Source organism: Cladophialophora psammophila (genome assembly GCF_000585535.1).
Source record: "Cladophialophora psammophila CBS 110553 chromosome Unknown aczJe-supercont1.1, whole genome shotgun sequence".
Lineage (NCBI taxonomy): Eukaryota > Fungi > Ascomycota > Eurotiomycetes > Chaetothyriales > Herpotrichiellaceae > Cladophialophora > Cladophialophora psammophila.
Genome location: NW_006912922.1, coordinates 824855 through 842076, shown reverse-complemented (window position 1 = coordinate 842076; position 17222 = coordinate 824855). Strand labels below are relative to the sequence as shown.

The 17222-nt window shown below is 53.0% G+C and overlaps 5 protein-coding genes across 5 annotated transcripts; 2 read left to right on the top strand and 3 right to left on the bottom strand.

Moving 5' to 3' along the window:
• Positions 1-2193: 2193 nt before the first annotated feature.
• On the bottom strand, positions 2194-4059 carry A1O5_00294 (uncharacterized protein; the record flags this gene model as incomplete). The annotated part of the gene is made up of 1 exon (XM_007740914.1): positions 2194-4059. The coding sequence occupies one exon, from the start codon at positions 4057-4059 to the stop codon at positions 2194-2196; it is 1866 nt and encodes a 621-aa protein (XP_007739104.1).
• A 2373-nt stretch (positions 4060-6432) lies between these two features.
• Positions 6433-11160, bottom strand: A1O5_00293 (uncharacterized protein; the record flags this gene model as incomplete). The annotated part of the gene is made up of 2 exons (XM_007740913.1): positions 6433-6545; positions 6606-11160. The coding sequence occupies 2 exons, from the start codon at positions 11158-11160 to the stop codon at positions 6433-6435; spliced, it is 4668 nt and encodes a 1555-aa protein (XP_007739103.1).
• Positions 11161-11539: 379 nt separating this feature from the next.
• A1O5_00292 (uncharacterized protein) lies at positions 11540-13645 on the top strand (the record flags this gene model as incomplete). The annotated part of the gene is made up of 1 exon (XM_007740912.1): positions 11540-13645. The coding sequence occupies one exon, from the start codon at positions 11540-11542 to the stop codon at positions 13643-13645; it is 2106 nt and encodes a 701-aa protein (XP_007739102.1).
• A 101-nt stretch (positions 13646-13746) lies between these two features.
• A1O5_00291 (phosphatidylinositol glycan, class T) lies at positions 13747-15579 on the bottom strand (the record flags this gene model as incomplete). The annotated part of the gene is made up of 1 exon (XM_007740911.1): positions 13747-15579. One exon carries the CDS (start codon positions 15577-15579, stop codon positions 13747-13749), a length of 1833 nt encoding a protein of 610 aa, XP_007739101.1.
• Positions 15580-15905: 326 nt separating this feature from the next.
• A1O5_00290 (uncharacterized protein) lies at positions 15906-16832 on the top strand (the record flags this gene model as incomplete). Its single annotated transcript, XM_007740910.1, has 1 exon — positions 15906-16832. One exon carries the CDS (start codon positions 15906-15908, stop codon positions 16830-16832), a length of 927 nt encoding a protein of 308 aa, XP_007739100.1.
• Between the last annotated feature and the right edge of the window lie 390 nt (positions 16833-17222).

Genomic DNA, 17222 nt, shown 5'->3' with positions numbered 1-17222 from the left:
CCACGGGATACCAAGGAAACTTCCTGTTTGGTACCGGTCCGCCAAGGAAAGGAACCTCTGGAATCACGAGGACGTGAGGAAACGATCTGCTCGCTCTCCTGCTTGAGGAAATGGACTGAGCAGCCAGCTCAACTGCATGCTTTCTTGGTGCGGCACCTTTTTTGGTAGTCTCAGAGATAGACCCGAGAATTGCGAGCCCAAGTCCGAGACAAGTCACGTGCCAACTTTCCGCACTGGGCAGCTTCCCTGAGTGGAGACAGACGGTGGCTTATGGCTCACTAAAGGAAGGCATCCCATTCCTAGTCTCCCAGAAAGCGCTGGAAGAGACAACGAGCTTTCCGTCAATCACCGTCTCAAAGATGTTTTGGACATTTGACCTACCAGCCTTGACGAAGGCCGGGAGGAGTGATTTCTGCTGTCGATCTGCGGCGGCAGAAAGTAGACCAGGTTGGTATAGCGACCTCGGTTTTTCTGTTCTCTGACACGGAGGTGCAGAGGCAGAGAGAAAGACCCGAGCAATGGGCCTGATCAGCCATAGACTTGGGCATCCCAAAGAGACACGAGAGCTTGCGGCCTTACTTGCACCCTGGGACCACCTTGTGATGACACATCACGCAGAGGCCAAGAAAAGGCCCAGAGACAAGCAAGAACAGAAGGTTCGATCTAGCCTCGGGACTTCAGGGAAGAAACCCATTATCAGCTCCAAACATCGAGCACAATACAAATGAAATCTACAAAACTTTGGAACCCGTGCTACTGTGCCATGCGCAGGCCAGTATCGCACAACATCATAGGGTTCTCAAGTGCGGCCGCACTCAAGAACCTATGCAACCCGATCAGTCAGTCCAACCGCCCGATGCGAGGACCCAACTTTCATTGAATCTGAGGGCATTTCCAAAAAGAGCACCGAGCAGCGAAAAGTGTTCATGGGCTCATCCGACTACGAACCCAACTACGTCAACTTTACGAGGGTCACAATCTTCAAGCATCCAACATTCCTGGGGGGAGTTTTTCGAAAAGAAGGTTCAACATCTCCGCGGAGCTTACAACGACCAATGCTGAGGACACAACTGGCGGACATTGCTAGCCCTGGTTCCAAAATTGCTCTGAAAATAAAACACGGCGCGAAGAATCATTCAACATGGCTCTCCCGAGGGAGATTTCAACATCTCAATAATGTTCATGACATGACGCATGATTCAACTTCATGCTCCCTGCGATGCACATTCTTGAAATGAACGGCGAAACCAACACCAACACTTATATCAACACTCAACACTCAACACCGGACACCCACAGGGCATACCATACCCCCACAAACACGCAATCCATCATCCTCCACGCTGCATGGCTCGCCTTGTCTCGGCTCGCCTGCCAGCACCGGCGCGAGAAAAACGCGCTTTACACCGCCGACTCTCCCTCGTCGGTCGCGTGAAAAGCAGCTGTTTACCACGCTGCCGTGTTGCGACGGGACGGGCAGTCGATGCGCGCGAAGGAGAAGCCAAAAAAACAGAAATAATAAATCCGATCCTGCGATGAAAAGGGAGGTCATGGGCATGTGCCTCATTCGTGCGTTGTGCGTTGCGTTGCGTCGGGTCGCGTGTATGTGTTGTGTATTGTGTTCCGCTGTCGTCGAAGCACAAAACGGTGACCGAAGAGCGCAGCCGCCGTCAGGCCGATTCCTGATCTCCGGCTTGCTCGTCCACATTTTTTTTCTTCTTATCTTTTTCATCATGGATTAAAAAGTTTTCGCACACTTGCTTGCTTCAGGCAAGTCCATGGGGAAGAAGACGGCCAGCTGCCAGATCCTATCTGCGATCTATGCAAGGACGACATCCAAGGTTTCGCTCTTTGGGTGCAAGCCTTACGGGGAATGCGCATCTGAGTCGACTCCGAAACCGATAGTTGCAAAAAGAATCTTGCCTTTATCCTAGCAAAAGCAGTCAACCAATGCTTGTTACGGAGATTGACAGACTTTCGGCGCTCATGCTTCAAACAATTTTATGGAGACGACTTCGTCGCAAATTGACCATGTCACAAAATCTGGTTGCCCACTTTCTCTCCCCTTGTCCAGTGATACATTATGCATATTATACAATGATATCGCCATACGAATCCTCTGTCCCCTGGGACATCGGTCCAACAGTGCCTTGTATCTATACTCCTGTTGCTGTCCGGGCCAAGAACGCCCCTTTATGCAAAAGCTCCGTGTCCCATGTTCCGCCCGCTCTGCTTCCTCACCAGAGCTAGGGTCTTCTGCATGCATTGTCGTTTCCACCAATCCTTGAACCGGCCCAGCACTTTCCGCTTCTTGTACGCAAAATCTGACATCGGAATCGTGTCACCCAAGTCCGGATGTGGACACTCAAATGACTGCCGCACTTTCATCTGACATGATTGGCTCATTCTCAAGCTACCGCTCTCTTGCTGGGTAGAGCTATGTCGGGTTCCCAACAAGCCGGATGATTTTGTGAAACCGCTTCGAAAACTGTGCAGGTCGAATCTTTTCCTGATAGCGTTGGACTGTCTCTGGGCCAAAGCGGCCGAACTATCGTCAGAGAAGAAGCTTTGAACTTCACGTAGAGCGGGTCGATACAACGGCTGTGGTGGATCGGGGAACCGTAGGCTGAGATTTAAATCGGAGGACGTTAGAGGCGGTCCAAATTCTGGAGGGGCCAACTGAGGCACCGACCCCAAACGTGGTATTTGAGAACTGTATCGCGTACTGTTCAGAGGCTCGACAATGCTAGCGTTGCTTCGGTTGGATTGGACAGTCCGGACTGATGCTTTTCGAACAATCTCAATGCCCTTCTTGACAGGCTCGGGCATCGCAGCCAGCATACTGGTCCATCTTCGAGGCATCGACGTCGATACAAGAACACTACCTTCAGATACTGTCGTCGGCGGCTGCACCATCACTGAGTCTGCACTCAATTCGGCGTACCCAGCGACTGGCGACGTCTCACTCCTCCTTTCGGGCGAATCTTCCGTCGTCCAATCATCGTCTCGGCCTTCGTCTGCTATCAACCCGCCCGTCCGTTCGAGGCCTACCAGTTGTCCCAGACTCTGTGATTTCCTCCTGGACTTCATCATTATCCGCGCCCGCCGTCTCTGATGCGATGCCTGTCTGGCATGTATGTCGCTTTTTGATCTGCGATGAAGCGCATTCTGGACTCTCCTGACCGGCAGGGCACTCTCCGTCTCGGGGCTTAAGCTCAATTCTGAGAGCCTCCTGACTTTAAATCTCGCTCGTGGAGGATCCGAGTCAATGTCAGCCATGTCACCCGACGTCAATGATCCTTTCGTGTTTGACCGGTCAGATTTGGTTGACTCTGAAGTTAACAGTCCACTGGTTGACTGGAGTGTCTGCCAGCCGGATGAGGGTCCCCGAATTCTCGAGCTGGCGGAGGACAAGATGGATGTGCCATTGGCTTGATAATCTTCTAGAATTGCCCCAGGGGGCAATCTAGCATCCATACTAGCAAAGAGACGTCGGGGTATGAGTCGACGCCTCTCGGAACTGGCGAGGCTCGAGTGCTGAATAGTCGAACTCGAGGTTGTTGGCCTCAAATTCCATGGCGAGAGAATCCTCGGCATGATCGACGGTGCTCTTATGGTGCTTTCTCCGCTACTGTCTGGTGGAGCGATTGGATCCTCAGAAGGATTGTCTGTTTCAGGAGGACTGCCCGAGCCCTCAATCCCGTTGTCAATCAAGCCTAAGCATTCAATATGTCTATCCAAGAGTGACTCGATGGTTGATCTCTCGTTGATAGTCATCTGACTGGCATCCCCGTTGGCACTTGGGGCCGCCTGGTCGCTTGCCGGAGGCTCCCACCGGTTTTTCTGCTCAGCAAGGTCGATCATTGGTTCACCCTCCGGGTGCGGCGACAGAACTCTCTCAAGTGATTGCAGGTCAGGATGTTCTTCCACAGCATCGAGTCGGGAGAAAGTTTGAACGTGATGGAGTACTTTTCCTCGGTCGGTGACATAGTTGTCGGGAATTTCAAGAATACGGCTGAAGCGCTTTCTACTTTGCGATGACATTGGGCGCTCGGGCATTGGCGACAATATCTCGGGGCCCTCCTTCGAACGGACGTCGGCAGATGTCTTTGGTCGTTCCTTGAGCCCAGGTGAGTAAGAACCGAAAGAAAATGGTCGAAAATTGAATGAAGGCAATTCCCATTGAGATTGGACCCGTTGAAGGTCACTAAATGCTTGCCTGTGATTTCTGTCACAATGCTGATCTCCGTACGCCATCAGCCCGGAGATGGAAGGTTTGTGGTCAAAGACAGGCGAGTGCACTCGAGCCGCGAGCGTTGTGAGATCTCGCGGGCTTCGACTTGCGTTTGGAAAGAATGCACTTGAGTGGGTCGAGCCGCATGTTCGACGTGAGGCGGTTGACGCCCGAGGATTGTCCTTTTCATCTTTCGACCGCCCCTCCAGGTGGTCATGATCGGCAGGACTAACCCTCTCACTCGCCTGGTGGACATTCTATCAGCAGATGAACGATTACGTAGGACATCTTCAGGAATTGCAAAAGCATTGGGGGTCTCTGACCTTTTTATTGGCAGAGGCAGGCCTCATGGGCGGCGCAGTGGTGGCTCCGAGACTCGACTTTCGAGGCGGGATCACGCCAGCGTAGCTGTATTTTGATTGTTTTGATTGCTCACTTGGACGGCGGTTATGTCCAGTCGGCAGCTCCGACGGATGGAAGACAGACCCAGGGACCGTGCCAAAAGGGGATTGAGCCTGACGGCCTTCCGGCGCAGGGAGGTTGTTTAGGATTGTCTGGTCCATATTGAAGGGAAGACTGGCTGCAGAAGGGTCGTCCGGCGGCGAGAAGCAATCCTCCTCGAGAAAAGACTCAGAATAGTCATAATAGTGAGGCGTTGTGGACTCGGTTGGAGATTTTGGCAAACCTCGAGATGAGGCAGCACTGTGATTCCAGACCGGCCGAAAACTCTGGAGCGAGTTGGACATTGGGGTAGTCGTTCTTTGCAGCGGATAAGTGGTACCGGGCAACCCATTCATGGAAGAAACCGCCGGTGACGGCAACCGGACAAAGGAAGAGATAGAGTTGTTCAACTCAGGTGGGTACCCAGGTGGACCAGGCCGCAGATGATGCAAAGAGACAGGGGATGAGGCAACTGTCCCAACACTTGCCACTCTTGGGTAGCCATGTCTTGCACCATATCTGTACGGGTATGCCTCACTTAGAGCGGGGGAGGAGGCCCGATACCCAGGGCGGCGTCTGTGGCCGTGGACAATCATGGGAGAACTGGAGTGCAGGCTATGAAAGTCTCGCTGACTGCGTAGAGTGATCAGCGATCTGTGCGTGTGAAGAGGATGGCCAGGAACGCCGGGGCCGAGGGCAAACTGCGATCTGTGGCGATGCCCGACTCTCTTTGAACGCGGGCCTGGGCGCAAAGGTGTCTGGGCAGAATGGATGGTCTCTCGACCTGACAACGCTGACGACGATGGGGCCGGCCGAGGGCCGTGGTGTCGGTGGGAGCGTCTTCGGGGGGATCGTTGGTGTCCGAGCTGGGGAGTGAATGAGGCATCCAAGGAGCCAGTACGGCGTCTAGTTGACTGCAGGCGAGAAGCAGAACGGGGGATGCGTGAAGGGCGAACGGCAAATGGGCCACTGTCTCCCAGTTCCGTCGTGTTTCTCAGCATGCTTTGCACGGCACTGGAGCGAAGTGACGTGGTCGACGGCGCCGTCGCCAACTCGTCCTGTTTGACGCCATTCTGTGTGGCATCTTTTTGGATGTTGGGGCTGATCTCCTCAAGCGGCATCGCAGACGAATGTCTCGCGTGCTTGGAGGTGCGCGATGTGAGAAATGGCAGAAGAACAAACAGAGCGATGTGAGCAGGAGGTGAGGTGGCGGACAGACGAGAGAAGACAATCAGCGCATCGACGGGGGGGTTGTCATGCCGGGAAGAGGGTGATGGTGATTTCCATCCAGAAGTGAAGGTCTGGCCGATTGACGAGAAGGAGAAGGTGGAGGCGCCCGGAGGAATTGGATAGAGGTTGTTGGGAAGGAGCGAGAGGGCGAAGGACAAGGCGAAGAAGGAAGGAAGGATGGGGTGAGGATACCCTGGGATTTGTCTGGGAAGGAACGCGCCCAACGTCCCACGACACAGCTTTATGAGGGAGAATCTTCCGGTCATTTCTTTGATCATTCGCTCAGCAGCACCCATCCTTGGTGCCTTCAGGTCGGCATCATGCTAATCTTTCCTGCTGCACCAGCACCGGCATACCCCCCACGGCTCCGGCTGGATGAGGCTTCTTTGCTGTTCTTATACACAGATTCTTGCAAGCCTGCACTGCTGGTGCTAGTCCGCGCACTGGAACCGCTTTTGACCTTCCTTGCAATGGCACCGCTGACTCTCTTCCCCTTCATGCCCGTTGTTCTTCCTCTGGAGCTCCCGCTACCACGCTGCTGTGAGACGCGCGAACCCCGCCGGTTCCAAGGAGCAGATCTGGGACGAGAGTTGCGCTTTTTCGATGCCACCTTCTGAGGTTTGGTCTCGAATGCTGATGTCTGGGACACTTGGTATTTGTCAGTAGCTGGAAGATTGTCCGCTGCAACACACTAACTTACATTGCTCGTTGAAATGGCTGACATCGTCAGCTACACCGAAGTAGTGACTGCTCTCGGTTGCATCGAAATCTCGATCGCTTTCAGTCACTTGATCTGCATCCTCGTCGTCGCTGATTTCCACAATTGATCGGTCGTGAGGTTCGTCAAGATCTTCCCCTGTTGCCTCCCTCATCGCCTTGTAGTCATTATAAGCGGATCTAGCCAGACGCAGCAAGACGGGCCCAAACATTCGGAAGGTTTCTGGATTCATCCTGCAAATGTCTCGGAGCGCGTTCTCATCCTGGGGGAACTGAGTCGCGATTTCGCGGAGTATCAGATCCGATACTGATGTCTGCCGTAGGCCATTCATGATCTGAATGCGCTTAATTTCCTTCTTTGCGTTCTCGACAAAGTCATCAAGTATATGTTGGTGCACCTCGTCCAGTTGTCCCGTCCTTTCATCAGTCGTAATTGGAGGTCCAACTTTGGCATTTCTAGTGGGCCGGCGATTGCCAACAGCTGGCATCGATTCAAAATAGTGGCCGTCATCTTCTTCCTCTAATTCGTCGACAAACTCTTCGTCTGAATCCTCGTCATCCTGCGCACAGGGAGGAATCCTGCGAGACCTAGGCTGCAACGGCGACGAAACGTTGGTAGACGCCGGATGATCGTCAGCAGCGGCTTTGACGCCGTTCCGTTGTGTTTTCTTTCTGCTCTTCAAACCGCCTTCCTTAGGTCTCGATTTACCTCTCGGCGAGACCAGAACTTGCATACTCAGTGTCACTCGGCCAGTCTCAAATTCGGGAGCTCTGGGTCCCGGCTTGACATACTGCGTAGCAAAGCCAGCAGTGTTGACCTTGTTATATTCTACCAAAGCATCCTCACTAATGAGCCGGTAGAATAATCGTTCCACGTCCCCTCTGGCTAAATCCGCCCCAAGCCCGTATTCGCGAAGTTTGGTGTGCTGGAGCTCAGAAATCTTCTTGTTTTTGCCACCACGGTAGACATCCACACAGTGTAACAGGGTAACTTGCTCACGAGATACTTGCTGAACAATACGAATTGCATTCTTCGCATGCTCGGAAAAGTCTTGGGTTTCGAAGGTGCTGGTCGAGTTACAATTGTCGCAGGTATCGTTGCAATCTTCTCGCTTGAAGTGTTCATTGAAGTATCCGAGCACTTGCTGTCTGCGACAATCGCTGCGATTCTCGCAGAATTGAACGACATTGCGCAACAGGTGCTTCTGCCTCTCTTTTTGCTGCCAGTCGCCGTCGCCTTTCTCAATCATCCGCTTGATGGAGGTCGTATCGCCATAGCCGTAGTAGAGATAACACCCAGCTCTGCCACCGTCCCGCCCAGCTCGACCTGTCTCTTGGTAGTAACCTTCGAGGCTTTTGGGAATAGTGTGATGAACGACAAATCGAACATCGGGCTTGTCGATCCCCATGCCAAACGCGATCGTGGCAACAATGATTTTGTACACTCCGGCTTGCCATTCTTTCTGGATATGGATCCGCTCTGCAGCATCGAGCCCAGCATGGTAATGGCGGGCTCGAATATTATATTCTTCTTGGAGCTGCTTCGCAACGTCTTCACAAGTTCTGCGCGACAGGCAATAGATGATTCCTGCCTGTCCCTTGTAAGACTCTTCTATGAGACGTGCAATGCTTCCAAGCACTGCTTGCTTGCTGCCCTTAGGCCTTACCTCGTACGTGAGGTTCGGTCTGTTGAAGCTCTGCGTGAAGACCTCAGCGCCATCCATGCCTAGATTATGCATGCAGTCCACTTTCACATTTTCCGTCGCCGTCGCGGTCAAGGCCATCACAGGCACATTCTTGAAACGTCGGCGAACTTCACCCACCGCCTTGTAGTCGGGTCGAAAATCATGTCCCCACTGGCTGACACAGTGTGCCTCGTCAATCACAATGCGTGCTAGAAGGCTCCTCTTGTTCAGATCCAGAAAGACTTTGAAGAATACTTCGCTCTTGTTGAGCATCTCAGGCGTTACGTACAGAAGCTGAACGAACTTCTCGGGCTCATTAGATCGTAAGGCTTGGAGGATATAGTTCCGATGTTCATTCGAAGTCTGTCCATTGACCAGAACAGCCTGAATGTGCAATTTTTGCAGATGATCCACCTGATCCTGCATCAGGCTGAGTAAGGGAGAGACGACGATAGTCACCCCTGCTGTCCGCCCGCTCTGTACCACAGCTGGCAACTGATAGCAGAGAGATTTGCCTCCTCCGGTAGGCATTAGCACAAAGGCGTCCTTGCCGCCCAATGTCGCATTGATGGCTTCCAGTTGATTGTGGCGGAATTCTTGGAGATGAAATATTTTCCTTAGAGTCGAATACACTTCTTTCGACCATGGATATTGCATCAGCGCCGCGGGTGAGGGCCGTACCGACGATCTGGATGCAGGTTTCTGAGGCGAAATTCTGCGGATGTTGTCGCTCACCTCACGCAGGGCAGTGCGCTCACTCCGGTCAGCCGTTGTCATCGATGACAGGTTCTGTTCGAACTGCTCTGCAACTTTGTACATTTCTTCGTCATCTAGACCATCCTCGAAATCCTCATCATCGAATGGAAAGTCACGCGTTGGGCTACCCATCGTTCTTGAAAAGTCTCCCATGTTAGCTTCTGCACCTACATTTGCGAACGCGCGACTTGAGCCGGGAATGTCTAAGCCTATAGGGGTGGAACGGTGCGTCTTTGTGTACTCCGATAGTTGTGTTCTTCTGGGAGAATCGCGACAGGGAGAAGGACTTCGGTTTGACGACTTGATAGCTATGTCAACTGCGTCGTACCGGTTCAACGACGGAGTTTGGCGAATCGACTGCGTCGAGAGGTGAGAGAGACCACGTGGGGTCTCACCATTCGCATTCTTTGACGTTGATTGAGGTACCTTTTGTGTTGAGGCAACCAGGACCTTCTGGTCGGATAGCCCTGGACTCGAGGAGAGCAGATGATCTCGGTCTATCTTTGAAGGGTCTTCCATTCTGCTGGATGTCGACACTCCCAACTGTTCCAAAAGAGTGAAGATTGTGAGTTCTCGCGAGTCAATTTCACTCTTCGCCTTGAAAATCTTTGCGCACAGTGATGTCAAGACATCTTCGTCATCATCGGGATCAACGATGTGGCCCGCCTTGTGAATTTCTTCTCGCTGAACAAACATCTGTTCTCGTTGGCTTCGAAGTTTTGATAGGTTGGCAGATTCTTCCTGAAGTCGCGTTGCTGCAGTGATCTTGGCCCCTATTGTCTTCCGCCTTTCCTTTAAGTGGTTGGAAGCAGCGCCCCGTTCGCACATCTCATCTAGGATTTGTCTGTCAACAACTTCTTTCGAGTTCTCAAGCCGTCGCAGAAGACCCTGTAGCTGCTCTTTACCGTCCATAACAAAGCTATCGATCAGCTTTCTCTGTTTCAATGTCAGGTCGCCGGTCAGGTTTGGTGTCGGAACGTTATTGTTGAGCATTACTCCGAGGTTCGACGTCGTCCGAGGCGTCAGCGTCGTACTAACTTGGACGGGATCCGACGGCCCAGACGCTCCTTCAACCGTCAATAGTTGCGATCGAACCGGTGAGCGGAAAATAGTTTCCACGTCATGTCCTTTTGTGACCATATTGCCTAAACCTAGACCACCTTGGTCTTTGGGGATTGCTGAGCCCGACGCATCGGATTCGAGCTTGTGAACAGGCGATACGTCTTCATCGTCGTCCGAGTCATGAATGGTCTTTTGTGACCGCTGCGTACGGGTTCGTTGAGAACGCACCGGAGCTTGCGGTTGGTGGCTATCTTCCGGTACTTTGCATTTGTGACCTCGACCTCCCTCAACCGTTTCACTACAGGAATCTGGAGAGGTGTCTGGCTCTGAGGCCTCAGCCTTTGGTCGGATTGTTGTTTGGGTCAGATTAACTTCTTCTTGGAGACGTTTTCCGATAAGGCGCGTCTGGCTACCGCGGATTGGAGATGTCGTCGTAGTTGTCCGTTGCTGGATCACTTTTGTTGACTTCCGACTTGAGTGCGGCGAGAGCAGGTCCGATTCATACTCGTCGCTCTTCCTCTTCTTTCCTTTCTTCTTCGGCGATGGCTCTATGCGAGAAGCTGACCTTTCGTTCCATAGCTGGATTGGCGGACCAAATTCGCCGAAGGAAGAAGTTGTGATGTCGCCAGTAAGATCAATTTCGTCGATGTCGAGGATGTCCTTGGAATCGTCAAACTTGATATCGTCAAAGCTCGTTACGGGCGTGCGCGGCTTGGTCGCGTGCCGAGATGTGGAAGGCGTTCCATGCTTCTGCTTTGGGGGACTCGATTGCGGCTTGTTGTCTGAAGATCGCGAGGGAGCAGGGGTGGGAAATGGATTAGGATCGTGGTTTAATTGAGTATGCAGTTTTGGTCTCGGGGCAATCTGTGGTGCTAGCTGCAATCTTGCCATCTCATCGTTCGTGTGTGCTGCTTCCGACTCATCGTAGGACCCAATCGCAACATCAGCAATAACAGATATGTGTTCCAGAGATCCAAAAGAGTGTGGGTGCTGCAAGAGCCATGAGAGCGAGTTGCTGAGATTATTCTTGGTCATAGGTCCGTCTCATCTTGGTGTATCCCCAGAACGGTTCTGCAGATACAGGACTTTGGTAGCGGATGGCTGTGGTAGATGTTGTGCGTCTGCGCCAGTCGAGCTTGGAGGATGCCAAAGTCCCCGCCAACGACGCGTTGAAGGGACCAGGCTCGCAGGGACGCGCCGTACGCGGTGGAAGCGATGACTAAGCCGCCAAGGAACGCCGAAGCATGTGATTCAAGTTTCTCGGCTCGAAAAGTAGCCCTTAATAAATTGTACCAAAGCACCAACACACGCGTCGCCTGCAGTCGACAACCCTTTCACAGAGGTGCTGTGCATGCCGGGATAAGCTTTTCTCCAGGGTAGACTAGCTTCTCCAACTGGCCCCTTGCAAGCCAACATGGTCAAGGGTAAGAAGGCGAAAACTGCTGAACAAAAAGCCCGCGCGGCAGCAAAACAATCGAAGAAAGCCGCAAAAGGCGAGAAAAAGAAAAGTGCTAAAGCAGCGGCTCTGAACGCCGACTCGGATGGCGACGACAACGGCGACCTTGACGCCATCTTAGCTGCCTACGCTGAGGAGCAAGCCAAGTATCTCAAGGTCACAGAACAGCCCTGTGTCCCGCCTGGTCCGAGGTCGTCCAGTACAATAGTTGCCTCGCCATCCAACAGGAACGAGTTGTTCATATTCGGCGGCGAGTATCATGACGGGAGTACTGCCTCCTTTTACAATGACCTATTCGTATACCTCATCGATAAAGGTGAGTGGCACCAGATAGTCTCAGGAAACAGTCCTTTACCGCGAAGTGGGCATGCAGCCTGCCGGGGCGGTAACACTGGTGGGATATACGTTTCAGGAGGTGAATTTTCTTCGCCGAAACAGAATCAATTCTACCATTATCACGACTTCTGGCATTTGGACACTGAATCGAGGGAATGGACCAAACTCGAACCGAGGGCCAAAGGCAAAAGCCCACCAGCTAGAAGCGGACACCGAATGACATATTTCAAGAACTATATTGTTCTCTTCGGCGGCTTTCAGGATACGTCGCAGCAGACGAGGTACTTGAATGACACGTGGATATATGACTGCAAGGAGAATACATGGCATGAAATGAAACTACCGCCAGCAGCCCAGAGACCTGACCCTCGCTCCTCATTCAGCTTTCTGCCCCACGAGTCCGGCGCTGTTCTGTATGGAGGCTACTCCCGTATAAAGACGACATCCGCAAGTGCTGGTGGTGGAGGAAAGCAGGTCGGTAAAGGGAGCGGGTCTTCAGGCCCTGTGCGCAATATTCTCAAGCCGCTCATGCACCAAGACACCTGGTTCCTCCGCATCACTCCTCCAGCCCCAGAAGCCTCGAGCGGTGCACCTCCATCACTGCGTTGGGAACGGCGGAAGCGGCCGGCCAACGCGCCCAATCCGCCACGCGCAGGTGTAACAATGTCCTCGCACAAAGGACGCGGTGTCATGTTTGGAGGCGTGCACGATGTCGAAGACAGCGAGGAAGGCATCGACAGTGAGTTCTTCGACGAGATGTTCATCTGGAACATTGATCGAAATCGATTTTTTCCGCTTTCGTTGAGACGACCGAAAGCCGGAGGGGCCAAGAAGCAAATCCAAGCCGCAACGCGGGGAGGTCGTGATAGGGGCAAAGCAGATGAGGAAGAACTACTCCGCAACCTCGCAGCTCTCGAGACGAAGGGCTCAATATCGGCCGCCGAGGACATCGACATCAATGTGACGGACCAGGAAGAACCTGAGCCTGAGGTCCCAAAAAGGGTATTTCCTGTTCGATTCGAAATGCCCCATCCTCGCTTCAACGCGCAGCTTACTGTGCAGGACGACATATTGTACATATTTGGGGGCACGTTCGAGAAAAAGGACGTGGAGATCACTTTCTCAGACCTCTACGCCGTTGACCTGGGCAAGCTTGACGGCGTGAAAGAGTTACACTACGTCGAACCCGTCAACTGGAACGTAACCAGCCAAGAGAGCGATGAAGAGATGGACGAAGACGATGACGAAGAAGAAGGGGACGACGACGATGAAGACATGGACATGGACACGGACGAAGAAGTCGAGAGCAAAGTGGGGGACACCGTGTCCATCTTCAGCTCGCCTTCAATGTCCACCGCCCCTACAACGCCCCTGTTCCGCGCCACGGAACTCGAAACCGAACCAGAGACCCTCGCCTCGCAGGACTCCCGCCCCTTCCCGCGCCCCTTCGAATCGCTCCGGGACTTCTACGCCCGCACCTCGGAAGACTGGCAGCGGATCCTGATCGAGAAACAATCGTACGGCGGTAAGGCTGAGATGGCGGCGTTGGCGGCTGAGCAGACGATCAAGGAGTTGAGGAAGAAGGCCTTTGAGCAGGCCGAGGAGAGGTGGTGGGATTGTCGTGAGGAGGTCGGAAGGTTGGAGGATGAGCAAGAAGAGGCGGGGATCGGTGAGATTGTGAGCATGGAAGGGCGGGGGGCTGAAGGAGGTGTGGGCAGGAGACGTTGAGAACCAGCACACGCCTCTCGATATAATATCTACGATAAGCACGTGTTGGATAAAAACCCCATTGATGAGAGCGAGGTGTCAATGGAAAACAAAATTGATATCTATTCCACTTTCCCTTTCCCCTGTAATCGATCCTTGGCTCGTACAACCATTCCTTGTACCACACCCCTTACCCTCTTCATGAAGCCGTGTAATTTCCCTTCTCCAACCTCATCAGCACCAACAAACCTCCTCACCAACAAGTTATAGATGCTGCCAAACGCCAACGCCATGACGGTACTCGTCAATATGATCACATTGTATGGCATCGAAAAATCCGGCGTCGGCAATGGCAATAGTAAGCTTGTCGTCCTAATATACACATCCCTTGCATTTCCTGTGACCGGATCAGTGAGCTGTGGCGAGAGGATGCGGATGACCGCAGGGGGGATGTTGAATCCGCGATTCGCGTCCGGCGGATATTCTGTATAGCGAAGGATCGATTTTTCAAAGGCGTATGTTAGTGAGACAGTGGTGAGGGGCGGGACAGTGAGGAGGAGTTCGAGCTGCGTGCCACGATGTCGGTCGATTGCGGGCCGGTAATACATGTCCATGATTATCTTTTCTTCCTCCAGTCTGGAAGTGTCGAAAGGCGTTGAGGATGAATGAGTGATTTGAGCCTTGAGGGTGTGCATGTAAGGGCGCATGAACCAGGGCAGGCTCTCGAAATAGACGAATTGAACGGACTCGGTCGAGGATGGGTTTGTAAAGATGGTGCGCATGCCACCGTGTGCAGCGCCGTGGCCGGTCATGGTCCTTTCTGCTCGAAGGAGCTCATGGCCCAGATCGTGCTTTCTGGTGCTAGATTGCTGTCGGGGCACTTCGAGATCGAATTCTTCGAAAGGCATTATCGAATAACACCTTGATTCATTAGGACCTGGCTCGGATTTGACTTCAAACCCGCTATGGCTGACTAACACCATTCGATCGTGCGGCACGTTCAGGCACACAGCTTTTGAATCAGGACCCTCGTCATCCGCTAGAGGACATGTCCCAGCCAAAGTCCTTCCAAAGACATCCTTGAGAGACCACGGCATTTCATCCACCATGTCGCGAGGATAACAAGTATCGTGCGAATGATAAGGCTTGGACTCATCGCAGACAAGTTGTTCTGGAGGTATCGGTCTGGGAATTGGATTGTCTCGCGGCCGCTTGGACCGTTCAATGTCGAGGACAATGTCAATGGTCTGGCTGATCTCCATTTGGCGCTCGCCAACCCCAGTAGAGCACTTTGGCCGAACATCAATAGCCATGCTCTGCCATGAAGCGTCGAAAACCTTATGCCCATCCAGAAGGCTTGATATCCCCGCCTTGCCTTTGCACGGCAGGAGTTTCAGGAAGGGGGTCAAATTCTCTGTGCACACTACTTCTCCCGGAAGTACCCCATGCAAGAAATGAAGTTTCTGGCTCATACTCTGGAATCTCCCTGAAGGCTGGAAGGACAAGGCAGGTTTAGTGGTCCTTGTTGAATCGATGAAATTCAACGAGGCGCAGAACAAGCCAGAGAGCGATTGTGTCAAGGTTGTCCACTTCGCAAACGCTTCTTCTTCTGAGTCTGCCTCTATCCATGCCCATAGCTCCACTCCGGTGCCACCCTCTTTTGTGCCGTCCCATGGACGCGCTCCCCAAGTCTCCGGGTCCCATCGTCCTGTGGTAAACCTCAGATGTAGTTCTTGCGTGTCGGCATGCCTCAACGCCTGGCCCAGAGAGCGGGGGAAGTATCTGAAATTCTGGGCTTCATAGTCCGTGGCACTTTCATTGCTGCGGAAGTCGAACGAGGCGAGGAGAGAACCGAGGGGTAAAGGGGTCAGAGTCAATCGCTCATAGTAATCTGAGGCGGTAACGCTCAAGGCCAGGAGCGCAGAGATGAAGAGAAGAAACAGAAACCGGGACATGCCGGCATCGCTATAAGCAATCTGTTTGTGCTGAGATACATTGACAACAAGTCAAGCGCAAGAGAGGACACTGATCAAGCACTGATTCGTGAATCCGAGTGAAAAGTGGCTGCGAGAATTCTGCCGCAGTTCAGCCGATTCCTCCACCACTTCTGTCTCTGCATTTGCGGACTTAGAATTCACTTGCAAGCACTTGCTACAGACCACGACCAGACGACCAGACGACCAGACGACCAGACAGCTGCGATTCTATCCCGACGAAACTCCAAGCGTGCAAAGACCAAGAAAAGTTAGAGAGTCCCTCCAAATCTCGGATCTCCCTCACCATGGCCGCCGAGCAGCGCAAGCTGCTGGAGCAGCTGATGGGCGACCAGTTCATGGGAATGGGCTCTTCCTCCTCCAAATCCGCAAACCTCACCCTCAACTCGCCCAATGTTTGCCGTTCATACCTGGTTGGAACATGCCCTCACGACCTCTTCACAAACACAAAGCAAGACCTAGGTCCTTGCCCCAAGGCCCACCCGGAGAACCTGAAGATGGAATACGACGCCCTCCCCCCGACAGAGAAACAAAAATACGGATTCGAATACGACTATATGCGAGATATGCAGAAATACATTGATGATTGCAATAGAAGGATCGACCAAGCACAACGGCGGTTAGAGAAGACGCCAGATGAAATACGCCAGACAAACAATCTGCTCAAACTCATATCGGATCTCACCAAGACGATAAACACAGGCCTCCTCGAAGTCAATTGCCTCGCAGAAATGGGCTCGGTGAGTCTGGCCTGCACCGAGTTCCACAAAGTTCGGACCGCCAAACTAGCGAAAGAACAAGCCGAGCGGGATCTGAAGTCGTTATCAGACACGTCAGGCCCATCGGGGCACCAGAAACTACAAGTCTGCGACGTCTGTGGCGCATATTTGTCCAGACTGGACAATGATAGGCGATTGGCTGATCATTTCTACGGGAAAATGCACCTAGGTTACGCGCAGATGAGGCGGACGCACGAGACGTTACAGAAAGAACTTAAAGGACGAGGACCACCCCCTGTGAGACCGCAGGAAGAGAATGTGAGCGGCAGTCCCACTGGGCCGAGAGGTTATGATGATGGAGGATATGGCGACGGTGGTGGATGGGGCAGAGGTGGAGGGGGATATGGTCGAGGAGGAGGAGGAGGCGGCGGCGGCGGCGGCGGCTACGGGAGGGGCGGCGGAGCATTTCGCGGACGAGGGAGGGGCCGGTGGTAGAAACACCGCTCCTCTCCCCCTCCCGTCGGCGACGTGCCTTCTGGATTCGTGGTCATGAAACATCATTGCGACGCATAGCGAAATGGGAACCTTGGGATTTGAGATCGACGCGGCAAAAACATGGTCTCGGCGGGGGTTAGGAATGATAGCTAGCCTATCACTTTGCTTTTTCTTTCCTTTACGTTTCTGTCCACCCGATACCACCGCATACTCTGTTTGTCTGGGGTGGAAGAGTAGCAGGGGAAGGGCGCAGGACAAAGACAGGACGAGACGGGAGGAAACAAGGGAAAATGCTTTACCCACGAAAAGCGCAACGAGATACCCCTGAAATGCATTGTGTAATGGTACAACAGTTACGAGGTACCGGGGACACGGGTTTGGGATATGCGA